This window comes from Ciconia boyciana, chromosome 15 (genome assembly GCF_034638445.1).
Source record: "Ciconia boyciana chromosome 15, ASM3463844v1, whole genome shotgun sequence".
Classification (NCBI taxonomy): Eukaryota; Metazoa; Chordata; class Aves; order Ciconiiformes; family Ciconiidae; genus Ciconia; species Ciconia boyciana.
In genome coordinates, this window is record NC_132948.1 from 7,185,345 (window position 1) to 7,203,143 (window position 17,799).

At 48.2% G+C, this 17,799-nt stretch overlaps 2 protein-coding genes and 1 long non-coding RNA gene across 3 annotated transcripts; 2 read left to right on the plus strand and 1 right to left on the minus strand.

The window, feature by feature from the left end:
• The first annotated feature begins 1,147 nt into the window (after positions 1-1,147).
• On the plus strand, positions 1,148-7,834 carry TPST2 (tyrosylprotein sulfotransferase 2). The gene is made up of 5 exons (XM_072879923.1): positions 1,148-1,983; positions 3,617-3,815; positions 5,140-5,190; positions 6,303-6,351; positions 7,380-7,834. The coding sequence occupies exons 1-4, from the start codon at positions 1,148-1,150 to the stop codon at positions 6,330-6,332; spliced, it is 1,116 nt and encodes a 371-aa protein (XP_072736024.1). The 3' UTR covers positions 6,333-6,351; positions 7,380-7,834.
• Positions 3,811-7,987, minus strand: LOC140659811 (uncharacterized). The gene is made up of 3 exons (XR_012045231.1): positions 7,840-7,987; positions 6,999-7,198; positions 3,811-6,709 (listed from the first exon to the last, which is right to left on the minus strand). It is a non-coding gene; the product is annotated as an uncharacterized lncRNA (long non-coding RNA).
• Positions 7,988-8,100: 113 nt separating this feature from the next.
• On the plus strand, positions 8,101-17,019 carry TFIP11 (tuftelin interacting protein 11). Its single transcript, XM_072880490.1, has 12 exons — positions 8,101-8,373; positions 8,812-8,965; positions 9,649-9,805; positions 10,341-10,468; positions 10,971-11,123; positions 11,955-12,464; positions 13,174-13,280; positions 13,509-13,677; positions 13,888-14,131; positions 14,791-14,933; positions 15,215-15,380; positions 16,576-17,019. The coding sequence occupies exons 1-12, from the start codon at positions 8,177-8,179 to the stop codon at positions 16,929-16,931; spliced, it is 2,484 nt and encodes an 827-aa protein (XP_072736591.1). The 5' UTR covers positions 8,101-8,176; the 3' UTR covers positions 16,932-17,019.
• Positions 17,020-17,799: the final 780 nt, after the last annotated feature.

The window sequence follows — 17,799 nt, forward strand, 5'->3', positions numbered from 1 at the left end:
GCTCTGGGATGGCTTTCCTGCCCGCTCCCCGCTGCAAAGGGGCTTTGCACGGGCCACTGCTAAATGTGCTCTTTCATGGAGAGAGTCGAGAGGAGAAAACGTTTTTCTGAAGCAGTTCTTTGGATTGTCAGCAAAACAAAACACATGGCCGTCCTGTTCCTTCCACTCCATTCAGCTCCCGCCCCAGCCACATAATCGCGAAGAACTTGAAATCCCTGGGTGAGCCCAGGGGAGGATTGCAAAACCTGTGCTCACAAATGGAGCAGAAGAGGGGAGGGTGTGGGAAGCGGTGCCAGCGTTTCCAGGAGTCCCTCCCGGGTAGGCAGCAGAGCAGGGGACTTGCAGAAACTGCAGGCTTCCCACTGGATATCCTACCGAGACGCAGAAAACCCAAAAAGCCTTAATGCCAGATGAAGTCTTCAAGGATTTTTATGTAAGGTTAGTCTCTGGTGGAAGGGCACTTAACGCTGACTCTCTGTGTTGCTGTTAGCCTTCAGATGTTTTAATTTCTCAAAGTGTTTCATTCTAATGGGTAACTGCTTCTCCTGACTCAGACCCTTAAAATTTGCATGAGATGCTTTTGTTTTTCTCTTATTTCAGCTTTCCCCCTCCCCTGTGACAGCACATTGAAACTAAAGAAACTGTAGGAAGGAGACAGGTGGCTAAGAGAAGTGAGAAGATGGTGGTATGCTGAGCTCAGTTTTGGAAGGAAGGAGAACTGCAGGGAGAGTTTGGGCTTCACCTGGGATGGAACAGACACTCTGTAAAGATTTTTTTAAGGACTGACTGGGTACACGTGGCCCCTCCTCTCCGAAATGTTCCTGGAGCTTTGCTTCAGCTGTAAACCTGTGATTCTGGGTACACAAACAGTCCAGAAATAATCTCTTTGGGTGTGCTCTGAGGCAGATTTTAATTACCTCCTGGGTAGAAGGCACCTAGCCTGGAAGTTGCTGATAAGTGAAAGAGATGATGAAAGCCTGGGATGGTGTCAGTGTCCTGAAGGAGCTGGGCTGGACGCTGAGGTGCTGCCGGGCTGGATTGCGGCTCCTGCTCTGACCATGCTGTGTTTCTCTTGCAGATGCCTGTTGGGTTGAATACTTGCTAGCTGAAAGCTGAAGCGTGGTCACCAGCCTGTGCGGAGAACAGGATGCGGGTCACCATGAGGAGGGTGTTGCTGGTGGTGGGGTCGGTGGTCGCCCTGATGGTGACTCTGCACCTTGGCCAGCAGGTCCTGGAGTGCCAGCAGGTCCTGAGCGAGAGGAGGCACAGGCTGATGAGACCCGAGAATGAGGAGCTGGTCATGATGGACTCCAACCACGTTGAGTACCGTTACAGCAAGGAGATGCCCCTGATATTCATTGGTGGGGTCCCACGGAGCGGCACGACACTGATGAGGGCCATGCTCGATGCCCACCCTGAGGTGCGCTGTGGAGAGGAGACCCGCATCATCCCCCGCGTGCTGGCGATGCGGCAGGCCTGGTCCAAATCAGGGCGAGAGAAGATGCGCCTGGATGAAGCGGGGGTGACGGACCAAGTTTTGGACGCTGCTATGCAAGCCTTTATACTGGAAGTCATTGCCAAGCACGGTGAGCCAGCAAGGTATTTGTGTAACAAGGACCCCTTCACGCTGAAGTCCTCTGTCTACCTGTCCAGGCTGTTCCCCAATTCCAAATTCCTCCTGATGGTTCGAGATGGCCGGGCTTCGGTCCACTCCATGATCACGCGGAAAGTGACGATTGCGGGCTTCGACCTGAACAGCTACCGAGACTGCCTGACCAAGTGGAACAAAGCCATCGAGGTGATGTACTCCCAGTGCTTGGAGATCGGGCGGTCCCGGTGCCTGCCCGTCTACTACGAGCAGCTGGTGCTGCACCCCGAGCAGTCCATGCACACCATCATGAAGTTCCTGGACATCTCCTGGAGCGACACGGTGCTGCACCACGAGGAGCTGATAGGGAAGCCCGGTGGGGTGTCACTTTCCAAGTGAGTGTCTCGGTTCCTGCCTCGGCTTTTTGAGGAGCATTTTCATTACATGAAGCAGGTCAAGACTAAAACTGGGAGCAAAGACGTGTTGCTTGTGTTTATGCATGCTTTTTCAGGGGCAGAAGTTGCAGAACATCCAGTTTTGCTGCAATAGGTTTTGCGTTTCTAAGTAGAAGACAGCTTGAATACTAGCAATCTGTTGTACCCAACAGAGCAGCTTGTCAGGCGAGGATTTTAGGAGCAGGTGACTGCTTTATACATCTGTCTTGACAGTGCAGAAATTATTTTGGTCTCTAATTTGAAAAGAACTGCTTGCTCTGAAACGTGAGCTTTTTAATGCCTCTTTTCTCCACCTGTCCTCAAACACCTCCTTACCGCAATTAGTTTTGCTGCTAATGAATGGCTTTCAGCAGTGAGCAGCAATTCTTGCCAGGTTTGGTGCTGGTATTGCAGAATAAAAGAAATACCTGCTCTGTGGAGACACACCCCAGCACTCCCTCCTTGCTGGCTGGCTGTCTCTGGGTGCCAGGGGGGTGCTTGCCTTCTCCCACATTCTTCTCCTCTTTTAATGCTCTTTATTTCCTAAATGGAGGCTTAAGTCGAACTTAGCAAAATTTAATCAGTGGTGTAAGGGAACTATACAAGCAGTCTTTGTATAAATTGCTCATGCCCGAGTGGTGAGGGCAGCTGTGGACACGCAGCTGCTCTGTTTCTCAGGGACGGATGTGGGTGTGCGGCCGGGCTCCGCTTTCCTCCACCATGAGATGCTCTTCCAGACGAGGCTGTGCAGCATTGCCTGTGCCTTAGCAGTTGCTAACTGGGACGCTGTCATGAGGCTCTGGATCTGCAGCCTCTGTGCACATTCATCCCTTAGGACGCCGCATCGCCTGTGCCACATGGGATGTGGTTTCCTTTGGCTGGAGTCGAGCAGGCGGCTGCTCGCCCCAGGCCAGTGTCCCACCAAGCACAGGGTGCAGAAGGGGGGCTGTACCTGCGAGGGGCTCGCTCCTCGGGGTTTGGAGGGCAGGGAGCATGGCTGGTGGGGAGCACGTCCTGGTGCCCTTACCCCAGGTGGACCAGGAAGGCAGCTGTGGTGTGGGATAGAGAGATGCAGGCACCTTTGATGGCTGAAGCGATGATTTCTCCAGGGCTTTCGTCACTTTACGCTCAGAATAAATTTTGCTGAGGTTGGTTAAACAGATAAGTTTTTGGATTTTCAGTGGCATCGTGTGGCATATCTGTGCTACAGACCATACATCTTTCATTATTTTCCTGTAATAATGAGAGGTGTCCTGATAACACCCCAACCCCGGTGCAGGATGGATCCCCCCATACAGGGGGACCCAGCCTCTGGGGCTGTGGAAATCCCTGCCAGGATCCGCTCCCCGAGAGCAGGGCTGTGAGCGGGAAGCAGCTGCTCCAGGGCTGCCCCGCTGTGCCTAACGCCGGCTGTGCCACAGGCAGACCTGGCAGGCGATGAGCGTTTGTGCTGCACCGCGTGTCTTGGGCATTGGAAGCAAAATGTTGAAGTGGCAGTGAACCTAGCCGAAGGCTCTTCTGTCTGAGCCCAGTACGTGTGTGAAATCCAATTTTAGAGTCTTGTTTTGGTTTTTTTGTTATTATTTTTCCCCAGGATAGAAAGATCAACAGACCAGGTTATCAAGCCGGTGAACATGGAGGCGTTATCTAAGTGGATCGGGCACATCCCGGGGGATGTGCTGCAGGACATGGCCCACATCGCACCAATGCTTGCCAGGCTCGGCTATGACCCCTACGCCAACCCACCCAACTATGGCCACCCCGACCCCTTAGTTGTCAACAACACGCACAGAGTGAGTGTCGCTGCCATCTGCCTGCGGCGCTGCCGGGGGGTCACGGGGAGGGAGTGCTGATGTGGGGCCGTGGGTCTCTGCACCCACAGAGCCCTCTGGAGCAGAAGAGGCTGCTGAACCGAATCAGAAGAGCAGTGGAGAAACAAACGCTCTCTTCCTTTTGGGAGACTGGGAACGACAGACACACAGTTACACTGAGATGATTTCAAAACAGATGTGTGTGGTAGATTGAGTCTGGCGTGGCTCAAACTGATGATGTTCCCTATGATTTTGTGGTGGTGTTTGTTTCTTCTGTTGTGGGAGATGCTGACTTGTCCCTCCCTGACCCAGCCTGGCTCTCAAACCCAGGCGTGGGAGTTGCTGGTGTGTGCTGATGTTATCTAGGTGCACAGCTGTAGGCACTAGACACACCGGTCTGGCCCCAGGAGGATGCGCAGACTGCTGTGTCCGTGTGTAGCTCACCAGCCACTCCTGCGGTCCCGTGGGGAAAGCGAGTGGAGGCTTGTAATGCGTTTGGGCAAAACCAGATTTTTTTTTAGAATATTGACTCATGTCCCTGGAACAGAACTGGAAGGAAGAAGCTGCAGAGCCACAGACAGCAGTTACTAAACAGAGGGAGTTTCTCGTGCTTTGGGGTGGACCAGTTCTTCCCCAGCCTGAGGCTGGACTCTGCAGCCCCCCCAGCTTTGCACGTACTCCCTGTGACAGTGCCTTTGGACGAGGTGTCCTTTGTCACACTGGTGGGACCAGGGGAACGCCTGCGGGTGGGACCGGTCCCTGTGGTACTCTGTGCAGATTGTGGGCAGGCAGGCAAGTAGCATCACTGACCTGGAAGGCTGGAAGAGCTTCCCTGGAGCTGGTCCATGCTCTGAGTGCGCTGGTCTCTTACAGCTCCTCCTTGCTCTCTTTGCTTGCTGAGAGCTGTTCGAGGTGATTTGGGTGAACGTCTGCCCTGGGCAGGGTTAGGGACTCTGGGTCTCTGACGTGGACCTTTCTGTACTTCTTGGGATGAATTTGGAGAACTGGCATGATGGTAAAGACCGAAATACTCTCCCCTCCCAGGCTAAGGGGGGAATCAGAGAATTGCTTGTGTCAGTTCCCCGCCCCAGCAGGATGCCGTTCCCTGTCTTTGCTTACAGTCATGAAGGAGGAAACCTCCCACTATTGCCCCAATGTAGCACCTCGATGTAGAACAAATGCCCATCAGGGTATTTCTGCTGATTCAGGTATACTGGGACGTAGGATGCAGGTAATGAGGTGGACTTGCCGATGTTCACAGAGCCACTACCCCAGAAGGGTCACTCCAATTTTCTCTTTTCCATAGGTTTTAAAGGGGGATTATAAAACGCCAGCCAATTTGAAAGGTCATCTGCAGGTAAGAGTCTGATGTCCCTTCTGAGGGCTTTGCCCTGTTTGGTTGATCCTGGGTGCCTGGTCCCTTGCTCCCTCTTACGGGCATTTGCAGGCCAGGCAGCCAGCTGCGGGAAACATCCCTGCTCCGTTGCCTCGATCCATGGGGACCATGTGCCTGTCCTTCCTGCTGTGCGCCACTCCCACCCTCCACACTTTTTTGTGGTTGATGTCCTGTGTGTTCTGTGCTCCTCAGACCCTACTCATTCATCTCTGTCACCTCCTTCTGTGACAGAGATCTCTGTCACCTCTCTGTCACGTCTGCTTGTGCGTATGGGTTTGTGCTGTGGAGTTCTGTGTTCACTCATCAGAAACTTATGCTCTTCATTCTCTGACTTTAAGACACTTCCCACTTTGCTCTCTGTTCCAAAACTCTTAAAGTTTTTGTTGCCATGGGTCTTGCCTGCCTTAGGGAAGGGTGGCTTGTCTGATTTGCAGGTTACAGATAGGTCTTCTAGTTCTTGTACTTGGGTGATTGTGTTCAGGTGTCAAAAATACACTGTGGGGCTCCCTCCCTAAAGAGCAGTACTTGAAAACAATTGATAACCATCTTTTGTAATGCAGAGCAGTCCAACAGCCATTGCACATACAGACTTAAAAAAAAAAAAAAAGACTTCTTGACTCTCTGGAAAGTGCTACCTGCACAGGATGGAGGTGCAGTAGGTTGGTGTTGATGTTTTGATCCAAGGTGCCAGGTTTTACCTGCTCAACGTGTGGCCTCCTAAAGAAAGCAGGGGGATTGAGCTGCATCGCTGGTGTCAGGCGAGAAGATGCAGAGCCCGGTCCCGGACTGAGGAAGCAGGGCTGCTGGTGAAGCGAGTGTGTAGTGGCTTTCACTGCGAGAAGTGTCACTGGCGATTGCCGGATGGCCGCCCAGGGCGCTTCGTGTTGGGTGAATGGTAGCGAAGCGAGAGGCTGCAGTCTCGTGGCAGCGTCTCTTGGCTGCTGGTTCTCTGCCCTTGTGCTGCTTTCTGTGTCCTAAACATTTCCTTTTCTTGCTTCTGGGAACACAGCGGGAATGTTTTGAGTTGCAGATGGTGGCTTAAAGCTGACCCTTCTGTTTCCGGGTTATTCTAGGTGACTCAGAACACATCATCTTCTCACTAAGAAAATTAATGATTTCCAGGTAAGACCTTCTACTTCGTTTTGGGACTCGGGCAAATCTGCCTGCATTGCTCCAGGGTTAGCATTTTGCTTGTGTAATTTCTTGTGCCTGTGGATTAGCCGGGCTGCTCCAGGCACGCTCGTTACGTGAATGATCCCCTTCACAGTGGCTGTAGGTTTTCAGAACAATACTGTTATGTGAGACGATTTGTCAGAAATTATTTTTCTGAGCTCTGGAAACAGGCTTACTTCAGCAAAATCGAAATCAGCCACTTGAGAGTTATTACTGACTGTCCCCGCAGGGAGCATTGAAATGGGAAGTGGAAATGTGTAGATGAGCTGAGCTGCTCCCCAGCTGTCTTCTAGGACGTGCCGTGGACCTGTGGAAGGGAAGATAAAGCAGTCGCATCTTCTGTCAGTTTGGAAAAACAAAGCTGCTGCCCTTACCCTAGGTTTCTGCTCCAGATACAACTGTTGATATGTTGGATGTTTTTCCGTCTCTCTTTTCAGCTAGCCTCTACGCTAAAACATAAAATGTCGTTTTTCTTACTAAAAATGACCCTTTAAAAACTACTTTCTATGTAAAAGCAGTATATTGTAACCAAGCAGCAATGGTTTTAAATTAAGGGAGGGCAGATTTAGACTGGATTTAAGGAAGAAATTTTTTACCATGAGGGTGGTGAGGCACTGGAGCAGGTTTCCCGGAGAGGTAGTGGAGGCTGGAGGCCCCATCCCTGGAAACATCCAAGGTCAGGTTGGACGGGGCTCTGAGCAGCCTGATCCAGTTAAAGATGTCCCTGCTCTTGCAGGGGGGTTGGACGAGATGACCTGGACAGGTCCCTGCCAATCCAAAGCGTTCTATGATTGTGCTAAAAAAAAAATAATCAGAAGCATTGAGTGAAAATAGAAGCTGTGTGCCCCCAGTCCTGAGCTGGGACTTGGTTTCTTTCTAACCATTTTTTGTATTGCAGCTGCTTTAAAACCATTAGTCGGGCACCTGCTGTGCTGGCCTGACCAGATCCTGCTCCTGAGTCTGTGTTTCTCTTCCAGAATGCTGCAAATGGCCTTTTGTTGTCCAACAAAGAAGAGTTTGCAATGGCACCAGTTGGAAATCGGTTATCCAAGCATATTGCTTGCTAATAGTATTGCCAAAATGACTGCTATACGAGGAATGTATTTGCATTTATTTGCAAAGGCCAAACATTTTACCCGTCGTCTGCCTTTTCCGAACGCTCCGTGGTGACAGCATCTGTGGAAATTCATACTCAACGGGGATGTCAGCGTGCCATCGAGAAGAGATTTTGTATGCCGTGGCTGGAGGACTTGTTAAATCGCGTTTAAGTGTCTTGTAACGCTGTTCTCTAATTCACGGGTCAGAAATAGGTGTCCTGGCCTCGTAACGCCTTTGTCGTGCGAGTGACACCCCCCCCCCCCAGCCCTTCACCTTACAGAGGCTATTGCAGAGTTAATATATGAGCCCACCCCCCCGCCTCCTCCCTTTGTTACACACCATTAAAGTATTGTTTTAATACACAGGCTCTGCCCTCCCTCTCTGCTCCCGGGGGCCCAGCCTCGGCCCCGCCATCGCTGTGGCGGTGCAGGGCGCCTGGGGCCGGGCCGCCAAACCATAGAGGAGGCGGTGAGAGGCCCTAGCGTGGCCGCTCCATCCGGCTCTATGGTTGTGGGCGTGGCTCAAGCGGCGCTCGGAGTGCGTCACCGGAAGGAGACGGTTCAGTTCCGGGCGGCGGCGGCGCAGTCGGGAGCGGCGGGAGGAGCGGAGCGGGGCCGGGGCGGGGGCCGCGGCCGCGGGGTGTCCCGGTGTGGGCCGGGGCGTGTCGGCAGGCGCCATGTCGATGTCGCACCTGTACGGCACGGACGGGGAGGATGGCGTGGAGATGGAGAACTTCGAGGTGTCGGACTGGGACCTGCAGAACGAGTTCAACCCCCACCGGCAGCGCCACCGGCAGAGCAAGGAGGAGGCCACCTACGGCGTGTGGGCCGAGCGCGACTCGGACGAGGAGCGGCCCAGCTTCGGCGGCAAACGGTACGGGCCGGGGGCGGGGGGGAAGCCGGCCCCGCTCGCCCGGGGCCCCGCTCGCCCGGGGCCCCGCTCGGTGCGTGGGCAGGGCTCGGGTGGCTGCCCCCGCTCGGTGGGTCTGCAGGGCTCGGGGGCTGCCCCGTTTCGAGGCGGTTTTCAGGCCGTACACGTCCTCCTGAACAGCCCAGCCTGGGACAGGGGCAGCCCTCAGGGCAGCTGTGGGGCGCACAGAACAGCCTGTGGGGACTTTGCCTGTGCAAGCCTGTCCCTGCTGCCCGGGGGAAAGAACGGTTATTTCCTAGCACAACCGGCGTTAAACTGCTCGTCAGTTTTTAATATTTCATTTTAAAGGGGGGTCTAAGGCGTAGTAGTCCCTAGGCTTCTGTAGGAGTGCGCGCTGGTCCGCTGGAACAGCATTCGCTCACAGGTCTCGTTTTGGTGTAGCTCCAGGGATTACTCGGCCCCCGTGAACTTCATCAGCGCCGGGCTGAAAAAGTCAGCGGCTGAGGATATGTCAGAAGAAGACTCTGATGAAGATGAAAAGCCTGTTAAGCAGGAAGAAATTCCTAAAGAGTTTGTGCCGAAGAAGTTAAAAACAGTGAGTTATCCAGGAAGTTTTGAATTGTGTGTAATGTCTTTATGAAACTTAGCCTGTAGTCAAAGGCACTGAAATAATAATAGAGCACTAAAGAAAGAGAGAAATAATTAAAACCAGAGAACCACATGTGACAGTGTGCCATTAAGGGAGGTATTTTCTCTATCTTTGGTAGCTATTCTGATGTATGGCTGTGTGTCCTTGGGAACATCAGTCCTTTTAGGCCCTTTTATCTGCCTTAATGTTCCCTTTGGTCAACTGAGGTTAAAATCAAAGAATGCCCGTGATTTACTGCCTTTCAAAGACTTTTTTTTATCTTATAGAACAGTATGACAAATCTAGGCATGTTATAGATTAAAAATCAAACTCTTATTTTCAGTTACCAAACACAGAAAGAATCAGGAATCAGCTTCAGCTAAAGTCGGTGGTAGGGCCTAATAACTGGTAGCTTGTCAGTCTAAGCTTGTCGGGACTTTCCCTTTCCATCTAAGGAATTTCAGGAAACTCCTTAGATGGCAAGGAGCGTACATGGACGCACAAGTCATGACATAGTGAGCTGTGCAGTGTGGTGACAACTGAATCGCTTCTGGGAAGAACCTTCCTTTTGAGTGAAATTATACAGAGCTTGGTTATTACGGTGCTTTAAGGTTGTGTGGGTTTGTTTGTTTGTTTATTTGTTTTAACAGGGTGGTAATTTCAAGCCTAGTCAGAAAGGCTTTGTAGGGGGGACAAAATCTTTTGTGGATTTTGGCAGCTGGGAGAGACACACTAAGGGAATTGGGCAGAAGCTTCTCCAGAAGATGGGTTATGTCCCCGGAAGAGGTCTCGGGAAGAATGCTCAAGGTACTGTGATTGTGTGTTTGGTTGTTTATTGTTAACTAGTAATTTGGAGAAGAGATTCGATTCTTTAAAGATCTGCCATCTCCAGGTGGCTTACAACTTAATTCTTGTTTTCTTGCATCTCTTGCAAGTGGTCTGGGTCCTCATGATAAAATTCAATTGTGTTTAAATTACCATAGGCCAATTTTATGCCCTTGTTATTTTGCAAGAGAAGAAGAGAAATAAAAAAGGGAGATAAATTCCAAAGGTAGTCAGCTCACAGGAAAGGAGATGTTATTTTATGTGATAGAATAAAAAAGCAGTGAAATGCAGATGTGAATAATACTCTGCTTTGGTTTCTCTGGTGTGTGCTGGAATTAAGTGATTTTTATAGCCACTAGAAATTAGTGAAGTGGTAGAAGATACCATAGCGATAGAGGCAGAATATCAGGCTGGATGTTTGTGCTGATTTTGTAACTTAGGGTACTGTAGGAAGAACACTCGCTGTTCTCTCTCAGTAAATAAACTGTTCTTTCTGATCTAACTCTTGTCCTCTTAGGTATTATCAATCCAATTGAGGCCAAACAAAGAAAAGGCAAAGGAGCTGTGGGAGCATACGGCTCTGAAAGAACCAGCCAGTCTTTGCAAGACTTTCCTGTTGTGGACTCAGAAGAAGAAGCTGAGGAGGTATTTGTATGATTCTTGGTACATCTGTTTTCCCTGTTGTGTTGCATGTACAAAATTCAGTTCTGCTATCAGTTTCTGTGTCAGAGAAAACTGTTTGGGCTCATTTTAGATAAGATGCTAAAGGCATAGCACATGAATTTCATTTAGATATATTTTTCTTGTCACTGTAATGTTCTTCATTGTTTCTGGCTCACTTTATTCCAGTAGTCTTGCTAGAACCCCACCTTCAAAGGGTCCCCAGAGGTAAATAGTCTTTATCTTTTGTTTAAATTAAAAAAAAAAATTTAAAAAAATCAGAAACGTACTGCTAGCATTGTGAACAGGGTGGTTGACTGGACCACAGCATCTGAGCTGGTTTGTCACTGAGCTTTACTGCTTTCCCAAGTATTTTGCTGTACAGCATTCTTCTTCCTTGATCTGATGTTTATTTTCCTGTAGAAAGTAGAGGCAAATTTGAGGCATGAAAGAGAGCAGCAACCATAACTCCTTTGTTCTTGTTTAGGAATTTCAAAAAGAGCTCAGTCAGTGGCGGAAGGATCCTAATGGAGGCAAGAAAAAGCCCAAATACAGCTATAAGACAGTAGAAGAACTGAAAGCCAAGGGTAGGATCAACAAGCAGCTTTCAACCCCTCAGAAGGAGCTGTCTCAAGTCAAGGTAGGGTTGATAACACAAGAGGTGGCACCTCTGTGAAATGGTTTGTCCACTTTGGTATTGTGAGTGCTTTTTAGCCATCAGTAGCCTTAATAGAAGCCAGTTCTAAGAACTGGCTGTCTGCAGCCTCATGAAAATCAAGGCCCTGGACTCATCACTGAATCATGTAATAGACCACTGTGTCACCTAGGACATTGGATTTGTTTTTAAGCAAGTTCTTTGGCCTCAGAAAAATGCATATTAGCTTAAAGGTGGTTGTGTGTTTGTTTTTTTTTTTAATTGCAAGTTAAGTTTAATTGTTTCACATTTGTCGTAGATAAATGTTCGTCCACTTCTGAAAGCACAGTTGTCCTTATTGGGATTGTGCAACTAAACGCATAGTTTGAACCATCTTCTACCTAAAAGGGACAGTAAGGGATTTGTCTTATATGCGCTTAATAAAATTATTCATCTAAAATTAACATGTCTTTAAAAAAAAGTATAAAAGTACCTAAGACTTCTGTGCAATAATGAATAGTATACTACTTGCATCATCACTGCTTGTAGAATTACTCAGCGAAATGGTAAAACTGAGATCAGAAGAGGAGATTCTTCCAGCTCTGATTCCAAATTGTTTCCTTCTTCATTCTAACTCTTCATGTCTGGAGTAGGCCTTCTTGGAGACAATCCCCAGTTGCTTCATTCAGAATACCAGTGTGTATTAGTAGCCTGCCAGAGTAATTTAGGTGCTTGGAAATCTCCAGTTTTCAATTTGGAGTAAGGGATTTCCTCCTTTTTTAAATGCGATATACAATTTATTTTTTTTGAGACATGTTTGTTCTTGTTTGTTGGAAGGTTATAGACATGACGGGCCGGGAACAAAAGGTTTATTACAGCTACAGTCAAATTAGCCACAAGCACAATATCCCAGATGACAGTCCTCAGCAGCCACTGGGCAAAGACTCCAAACCCCAGGGATTTGCCTTGCCTGAGCTGGAGCACAACTTGCAACTTCTCATTGACATCACGGAGCAGGAGATCATCCAGAACGACCGGCAGTTGCAGTACGAGAGAGACATGGTTGTCAACCTGACCCATGAGATACAGAAGATGTCTGAAGTTCTCTCGCACGAGGAGACGGCAATTAGCAATCTCAGCAAGGTGCTGGAGATGGTGGAAGAGTGCGAGAGACGGATGCAGCCCAGTTGTGAAAATCCCTTAACCTTGGATGAGTGTGCAAAGATTTTTGAGACACTTCAAGACAAGTACTACGAAGAGTACAGAATGTCTGACCGGGTAGACCTGGCAGTAGCAATAGTCTATCCACTCATGAAAGATTACTTCAAGAACTGGGATCCCCTCAAGGTGTGTGTTAGTTTGATTTATCTGCAGTTCTTACTTGATGGCTTAAGTAGTCTTTATTATCTTGACTCCCCCCTACTCCTTGTCGCAAATTCCTATCAGTTTGGAGAGAAAGAGGATGAAAAAGTGCCTTCCTCTTGCCTCGCAAGGCAGAGGAAGGTTCCAGAGAAAACTCGCAGTGTTCATGGCAGAGTGAAATAAACGTGTGCAAAAAGATGGACCCACTCTGCACCCACTCTCAGACACTTGCTATGACTGAAGGCTACTGTTCTGTAAAGTGGCTAACAATTTAGGAGCTTGAAGGTTAAAATCAATCCTTTTCATGGGTGTTGGGAAGAAAAAGTAGACGAAAGCTAAGTCTCTAGTCCTTGTTTTTTAGCAAAAGCAGGAGAGGTCTGTCTTTCAAGTAGTCAGATATATGCTGTCTATTCTTAATGCCATTTCATCTGTGACAGGTAAGAGTCTGAATTCTCTCTGTACACCTGAAAAAGTTCAGACTATCTTCTTTCCCCCCCCCGGAGGCATGCTAAATCCATAAAGTGGGATTTTCCTCTTGTGGGGCTTCACTAATCACAGCTGTGAGCTCCAACCTTGGCTTTTGAGTGGGTGAGAAAGCTGTCTGTAGCTGAGCGTACCATCAGCCTGCTCTTTGTATATACCAGCTGAAATTAATGAAAAAGGATAAAGGCCGCTCATGCCTTATCATTTCCAGGACTGTACGTATGGCACAGAGATCATAGCCAAGTGGAAGAGTCTTTTGGAAAACGATCAGCTGTTATCACACAGTGGGCAGGACCTGTCAACAGATGCTTTTCACAGGTAAAGAGCAAATGAGTTGTACTTTGTCCAGCATCTTCAAGTGCTGCTTCCTCAGGGATGGAAAAAACAAGCATGCTTTCCAGATGATTCTCTTGATGTGTGTGTTAAAATCCAGCTGTCAGCTATATAAAAAGAAGTAGCTTTTAAATAACAGTTACCATTTAGTTTATTTAGGCCTGGGGCTATAGCTTTAAGCTTAGCTTTGATTTATTTATTATTTTTTTCCAGACTGATGTGGGAAATCTGGATGCCATATGTCAGAAACATAGTGGCACAGTGGCAACCGAGGAACTGTGGATCGATGGTGGATTTCTTGGATAGCTGGGTAAATGTTGTTCCTGTCTGGATACTGGATAACATTCTGGATCAGCTCATCTTCCCCAAGCTACAGAAGGAGGTAAGACGAGAGGGCTATGACGGGGTTAGAATGAAGCTGTGCTCTGAACCAGTATTTGAATTTCAGTCAACTGGAACTTCTAAAATACCAGTTTGCTCCCTCTGCCACTGCATTTAGGAGTTAGGGGTTTGCATTATGGCTCTCTTTGCATCTGGCAAGACTTACTGCTAATGGATGGACTTATTTTAATCTTTTCTGTTTTACCTCAAGGTCGAAAGCTGGAATCCGTTGACAGACACGGTCCCAATCCATTCGTGGATCCATCCCTGGCTTCCGCTGATGCAGGCACGATTAGAGCCGCTGTATTCTCCCATCCGAAACAAGCTGGCGAATGCACTGCAGAAGTGGCATCCCAGTGACTCCTCCGCCAAACTTATCCTTCAGCCCTGGAAAGATGTGTTCACACCTGGGTCATGGGAGGCTTTCATGGTCAAAAACATCGTGCCTAAACTAGGTGAGAAAAGCCAAACAGCGCTGAATTTCTGGAATCTGCTGGTTGCCACCTTCCCCCTTACCCCTAGAAAAGATACGTGGTTGCCAGTGTTGCTTCAAAGAATATTATTAGTAAGTTTAGGCCAAGCTTGCATACTCTTTTCTGCCACTAGTGCCGTGCATTTTTTTCAGAGGCAGACATTTTAGAAAATATGGGGAAGTGCTCTGATTATTCTCAATGTTTTCTGTCTTATTTTTTCTAAATCATCTGATTCCTCTGTTCTTCAGCTGACAGGAATATCTGATAGCTGTCAGATAGTACCAAGCTATAAAATGTCTCTCTGTTACTTCTGTATTCTTCGGTCTATGCTAATGCTTTCACCATGAGATTTTGTAATTCACCGTTCAGCTATGCAAACTGGCTAAAAGGCTCTGTAGTCTAAAAAGCAGTTGAACATTTTAAGTTGTTCAGTTCTGGCAGCAAATTGTAATCACTGAAAATGGAAGCGCACTGTTTTGGTGGCAGGGATCAGCCAAACAGCTTAAAGATTCCGAATGTCCCTTAGGGTAATATGCAGTACAGGTTCTCCTCAAATCATGTGTGTTGCTAGTGAAATAGGTCAGGGCACGGATAAACCTGTGAGTCAAGTTCTTTTCTAACTCTTCTCCCCCTTTTCCCAGGGATGTGTTTGAACGAACTCATCATAAACCCTCACCAGCAGCACATGGATGCCTTCTACTGGGTGATTGACTGGGAGGGGATGATTTCTGTCTCCAGTCTTGTTGGGCTGCTGGAGAAACACTTCTTCCCAAAGTGGCTGCAGGTGAGAAACTATCAAGGCTGAGTAAACAGGCTTGATTCACTGTGAAGTGTTCTAGTGACTCCTGCCTAGAAATTGCTGCCCCAGTGCTGAAATGGTTTAACTACCAAATGGGGTGATTTCCACTCATAGCTCCATACACATCAGAACAGACTGTTTCCTAATACTGTCACAGTCCTTTTTTTTACCGAAAGCTCAGTAATAAACAGGTTAAGTGATAATAAGGACTCTCTTCCATAAATGTACCTGTCCTGCTGCATTTGATCTGTCATGTTGTTTTGCAGGTGCTGTGCTCTTGGCTTAGTAACAGCCCCAATTATGAAGAGATTACAAAGTGGTACTTGGGTTGGAAGTCCATGTTCTCAGACCAAGTGTTAGCACATCCATCGATCAAAGACAAATTTAATGAAGCTCTTGACATCATGAACCGAGCTGTCTCTTCCAGTGTCGGTAGGTGGCTTATGGTGATGGTTCCGCTTACTGTGATGGCAGTACAGCAACGTTTGGTTCTTGTGAGTCTGTATTTAGGCATGGCCCTGCTAATCAGCATTGTAGTAGCTCCCACGAGCAGTGGAATTCAAAGTGTGTTTTACCTTGCTGTGTCCATAAATAACACCTGTAAGGTGCTTCTTAATAATTGTCCATGCTTCACTGAAGCAGAAACAGATTTTTGGTGACTGTCTGCCTGTGCCATTAAGCAACTGATACTCTTTCAGCCTTGCCTGATTGTAGTGTATTTTATGTCAGTCACTGAGAGACCATCACTTAAAGATGTTTCCTTCCAAAGCTATAATTTGTTGGCGTGTTTTTTCTTTACGGTGAGATACTGGTTCTCCTTAGCTTTAGAGCAGTGCCTCTGCCTTCCACATGACTCTCCCTGTGACCTAGAAGAGATTGTTAGGAATTTGATGGTAATTAAACTGTGTAAAAGAGAAGGCCGTGCTTGAGGGAGCAGCACCTGAGATTTGCCCTGTCCTCCAAGACTGAGAACTCCTTTCCTGCATTCCTCTTGCCTGCTTGCTGTACAGTGTGATGGAGAATCTGCATCAGAAACATGGAGGATTCCTTGAGGTCTATTTTAAGTGTTATGTTTATTTCTGTGGTAAAATGATAACAAGTACAGGTAAGCGTTGCACCACGAGGAATTCACCTGTTCTGGCATGGTACTCGTGGAGCCACAAAGTGAACTGGGGCTGATAGTGAAAGCACTCCTGATGCAATGCTGCTTCCTGCAACATGGTACTGCTCCATCCTTAACCTGATTTTGCAGTAGTCGGTGTTTGTAACCCAGCAGTGACACGTGGAGACCACAGGCCAGGTTTTGTCTTTGAGGAGTATTTTGTTGTTGTTGTTCACAGTTTCCCTTTGCCAGTAGCAGTGCAGCGTCCTCCTCTCCTGTGCATGCTCAGACACAGTGCGGGGTTGCATCAAATCCTGTTGCTTCTGCTGCAGTTCTCAAATTTACCTAGCTAGTCTACATTGTATTGGTGTTAACAGTATAAAACTTAATCAATTAGAATGTGTAAAGGAGGATTCAGAACATATGGATTGACTTTACTGTGTCCTGGACTGGAGTTTACCCATAGACCTTCCACCAGAAACGTACTGGGACCTTGTTTTCACATGTTTTGTCTCTCCCAAACAGGTGGCTACATGCAGCCGGGCGCTCGAGAGAACATCGCCTACCTTACTCACACCGAGCGGAGGAAAGACTTTCAGTACGAAGCCATGCAGGAGCGTCGGGAGGCTGAGAACATGGCCCAGCGTGGCATCGGCATGGCCGCCAGCTCCGTGCCAATGAACTTTAAGGACCTAATTCAGACAAAAGCAGAGGAGCACAACATTGTTTTCATGCCTGTGATTGGAAAGCGGCACGAAGGGAAACAGTTGTATACGTTTGGACGGATTGTCATTTACATTGACAGAGGTGTTGTGTTTGTACAAGGAGAAAAGACTTGGGTGCCAACCTCGCTCCAGAGTCTCATTGACATGGCTAAGTGAGGCCCCCGCTTTGAACTGTGAAGACCATCTTGCTGATATTTTTAGTCTAACTGTCTTAGAATAAAGAAACTGTGGATTTGTAAATAGAGTGAAACTGTATGCCAGGGATTTTTTTCTTAGAAGAGCTGTTCAGGCACCGTCAAGAGATGAAATTACATGTGGAAGTCAGTGCTAAGGGAGAACAAGCAGTTCCAATGCTTGTGTAATTGCCACCTGTGACAGAGGTTTATCAGCAGGGTAGAAGGGACCACAGGAGGTGATTCTCTGCTCCCACAGCAGATGAGCGAGGGCTGGTCTAGCAGAGTCCTGAAGGTCTCCAGTGACAGAGATGTCACAGCTTCTCCTTGCCTGCTGCGCTGCTCTGGCAGTGAGTTACTGTCCCCACAATGTCCCTCAGGCAGCGGGCTCCTCTCTACGGCGCACAGCCAGGACTCATCCCACCTCTGTCTGGGTGTGCTGGTGGCTCCTTCAGCCTGCTGCCTGCCTGCAGGCCATCAGCTGCTCCGGGTGCCCTCTGTCCTGTCAACGCAGAGCTGGAAGGAGGGGGATTTTTTCCAGCTAATTCACAGAACGTGTGCTGTGAGACCACAGCAGTTCAGGGCACAGAGGTGAGGGAGGGAAATAAGGCTTTTTTTCCCTAGAGGGAAATGACCTGATTCTTCACAGAACAGATGAAGTGCTGAAGGCCGCGGCCTGTGAGGAAGCTTTTCTAAGCCTGCATTTGGAACTAGACACCAATACCTTCAACTATAAACCCCTCTCAAATAACTTCCCCTCCTGATGCTTCAAAATGTGTGTAGTACATGCAAAAGCTTTGATTTGTTCATGGAAGGGGAGGGGATCAAAAGAGTAATCATTATGCAGTACA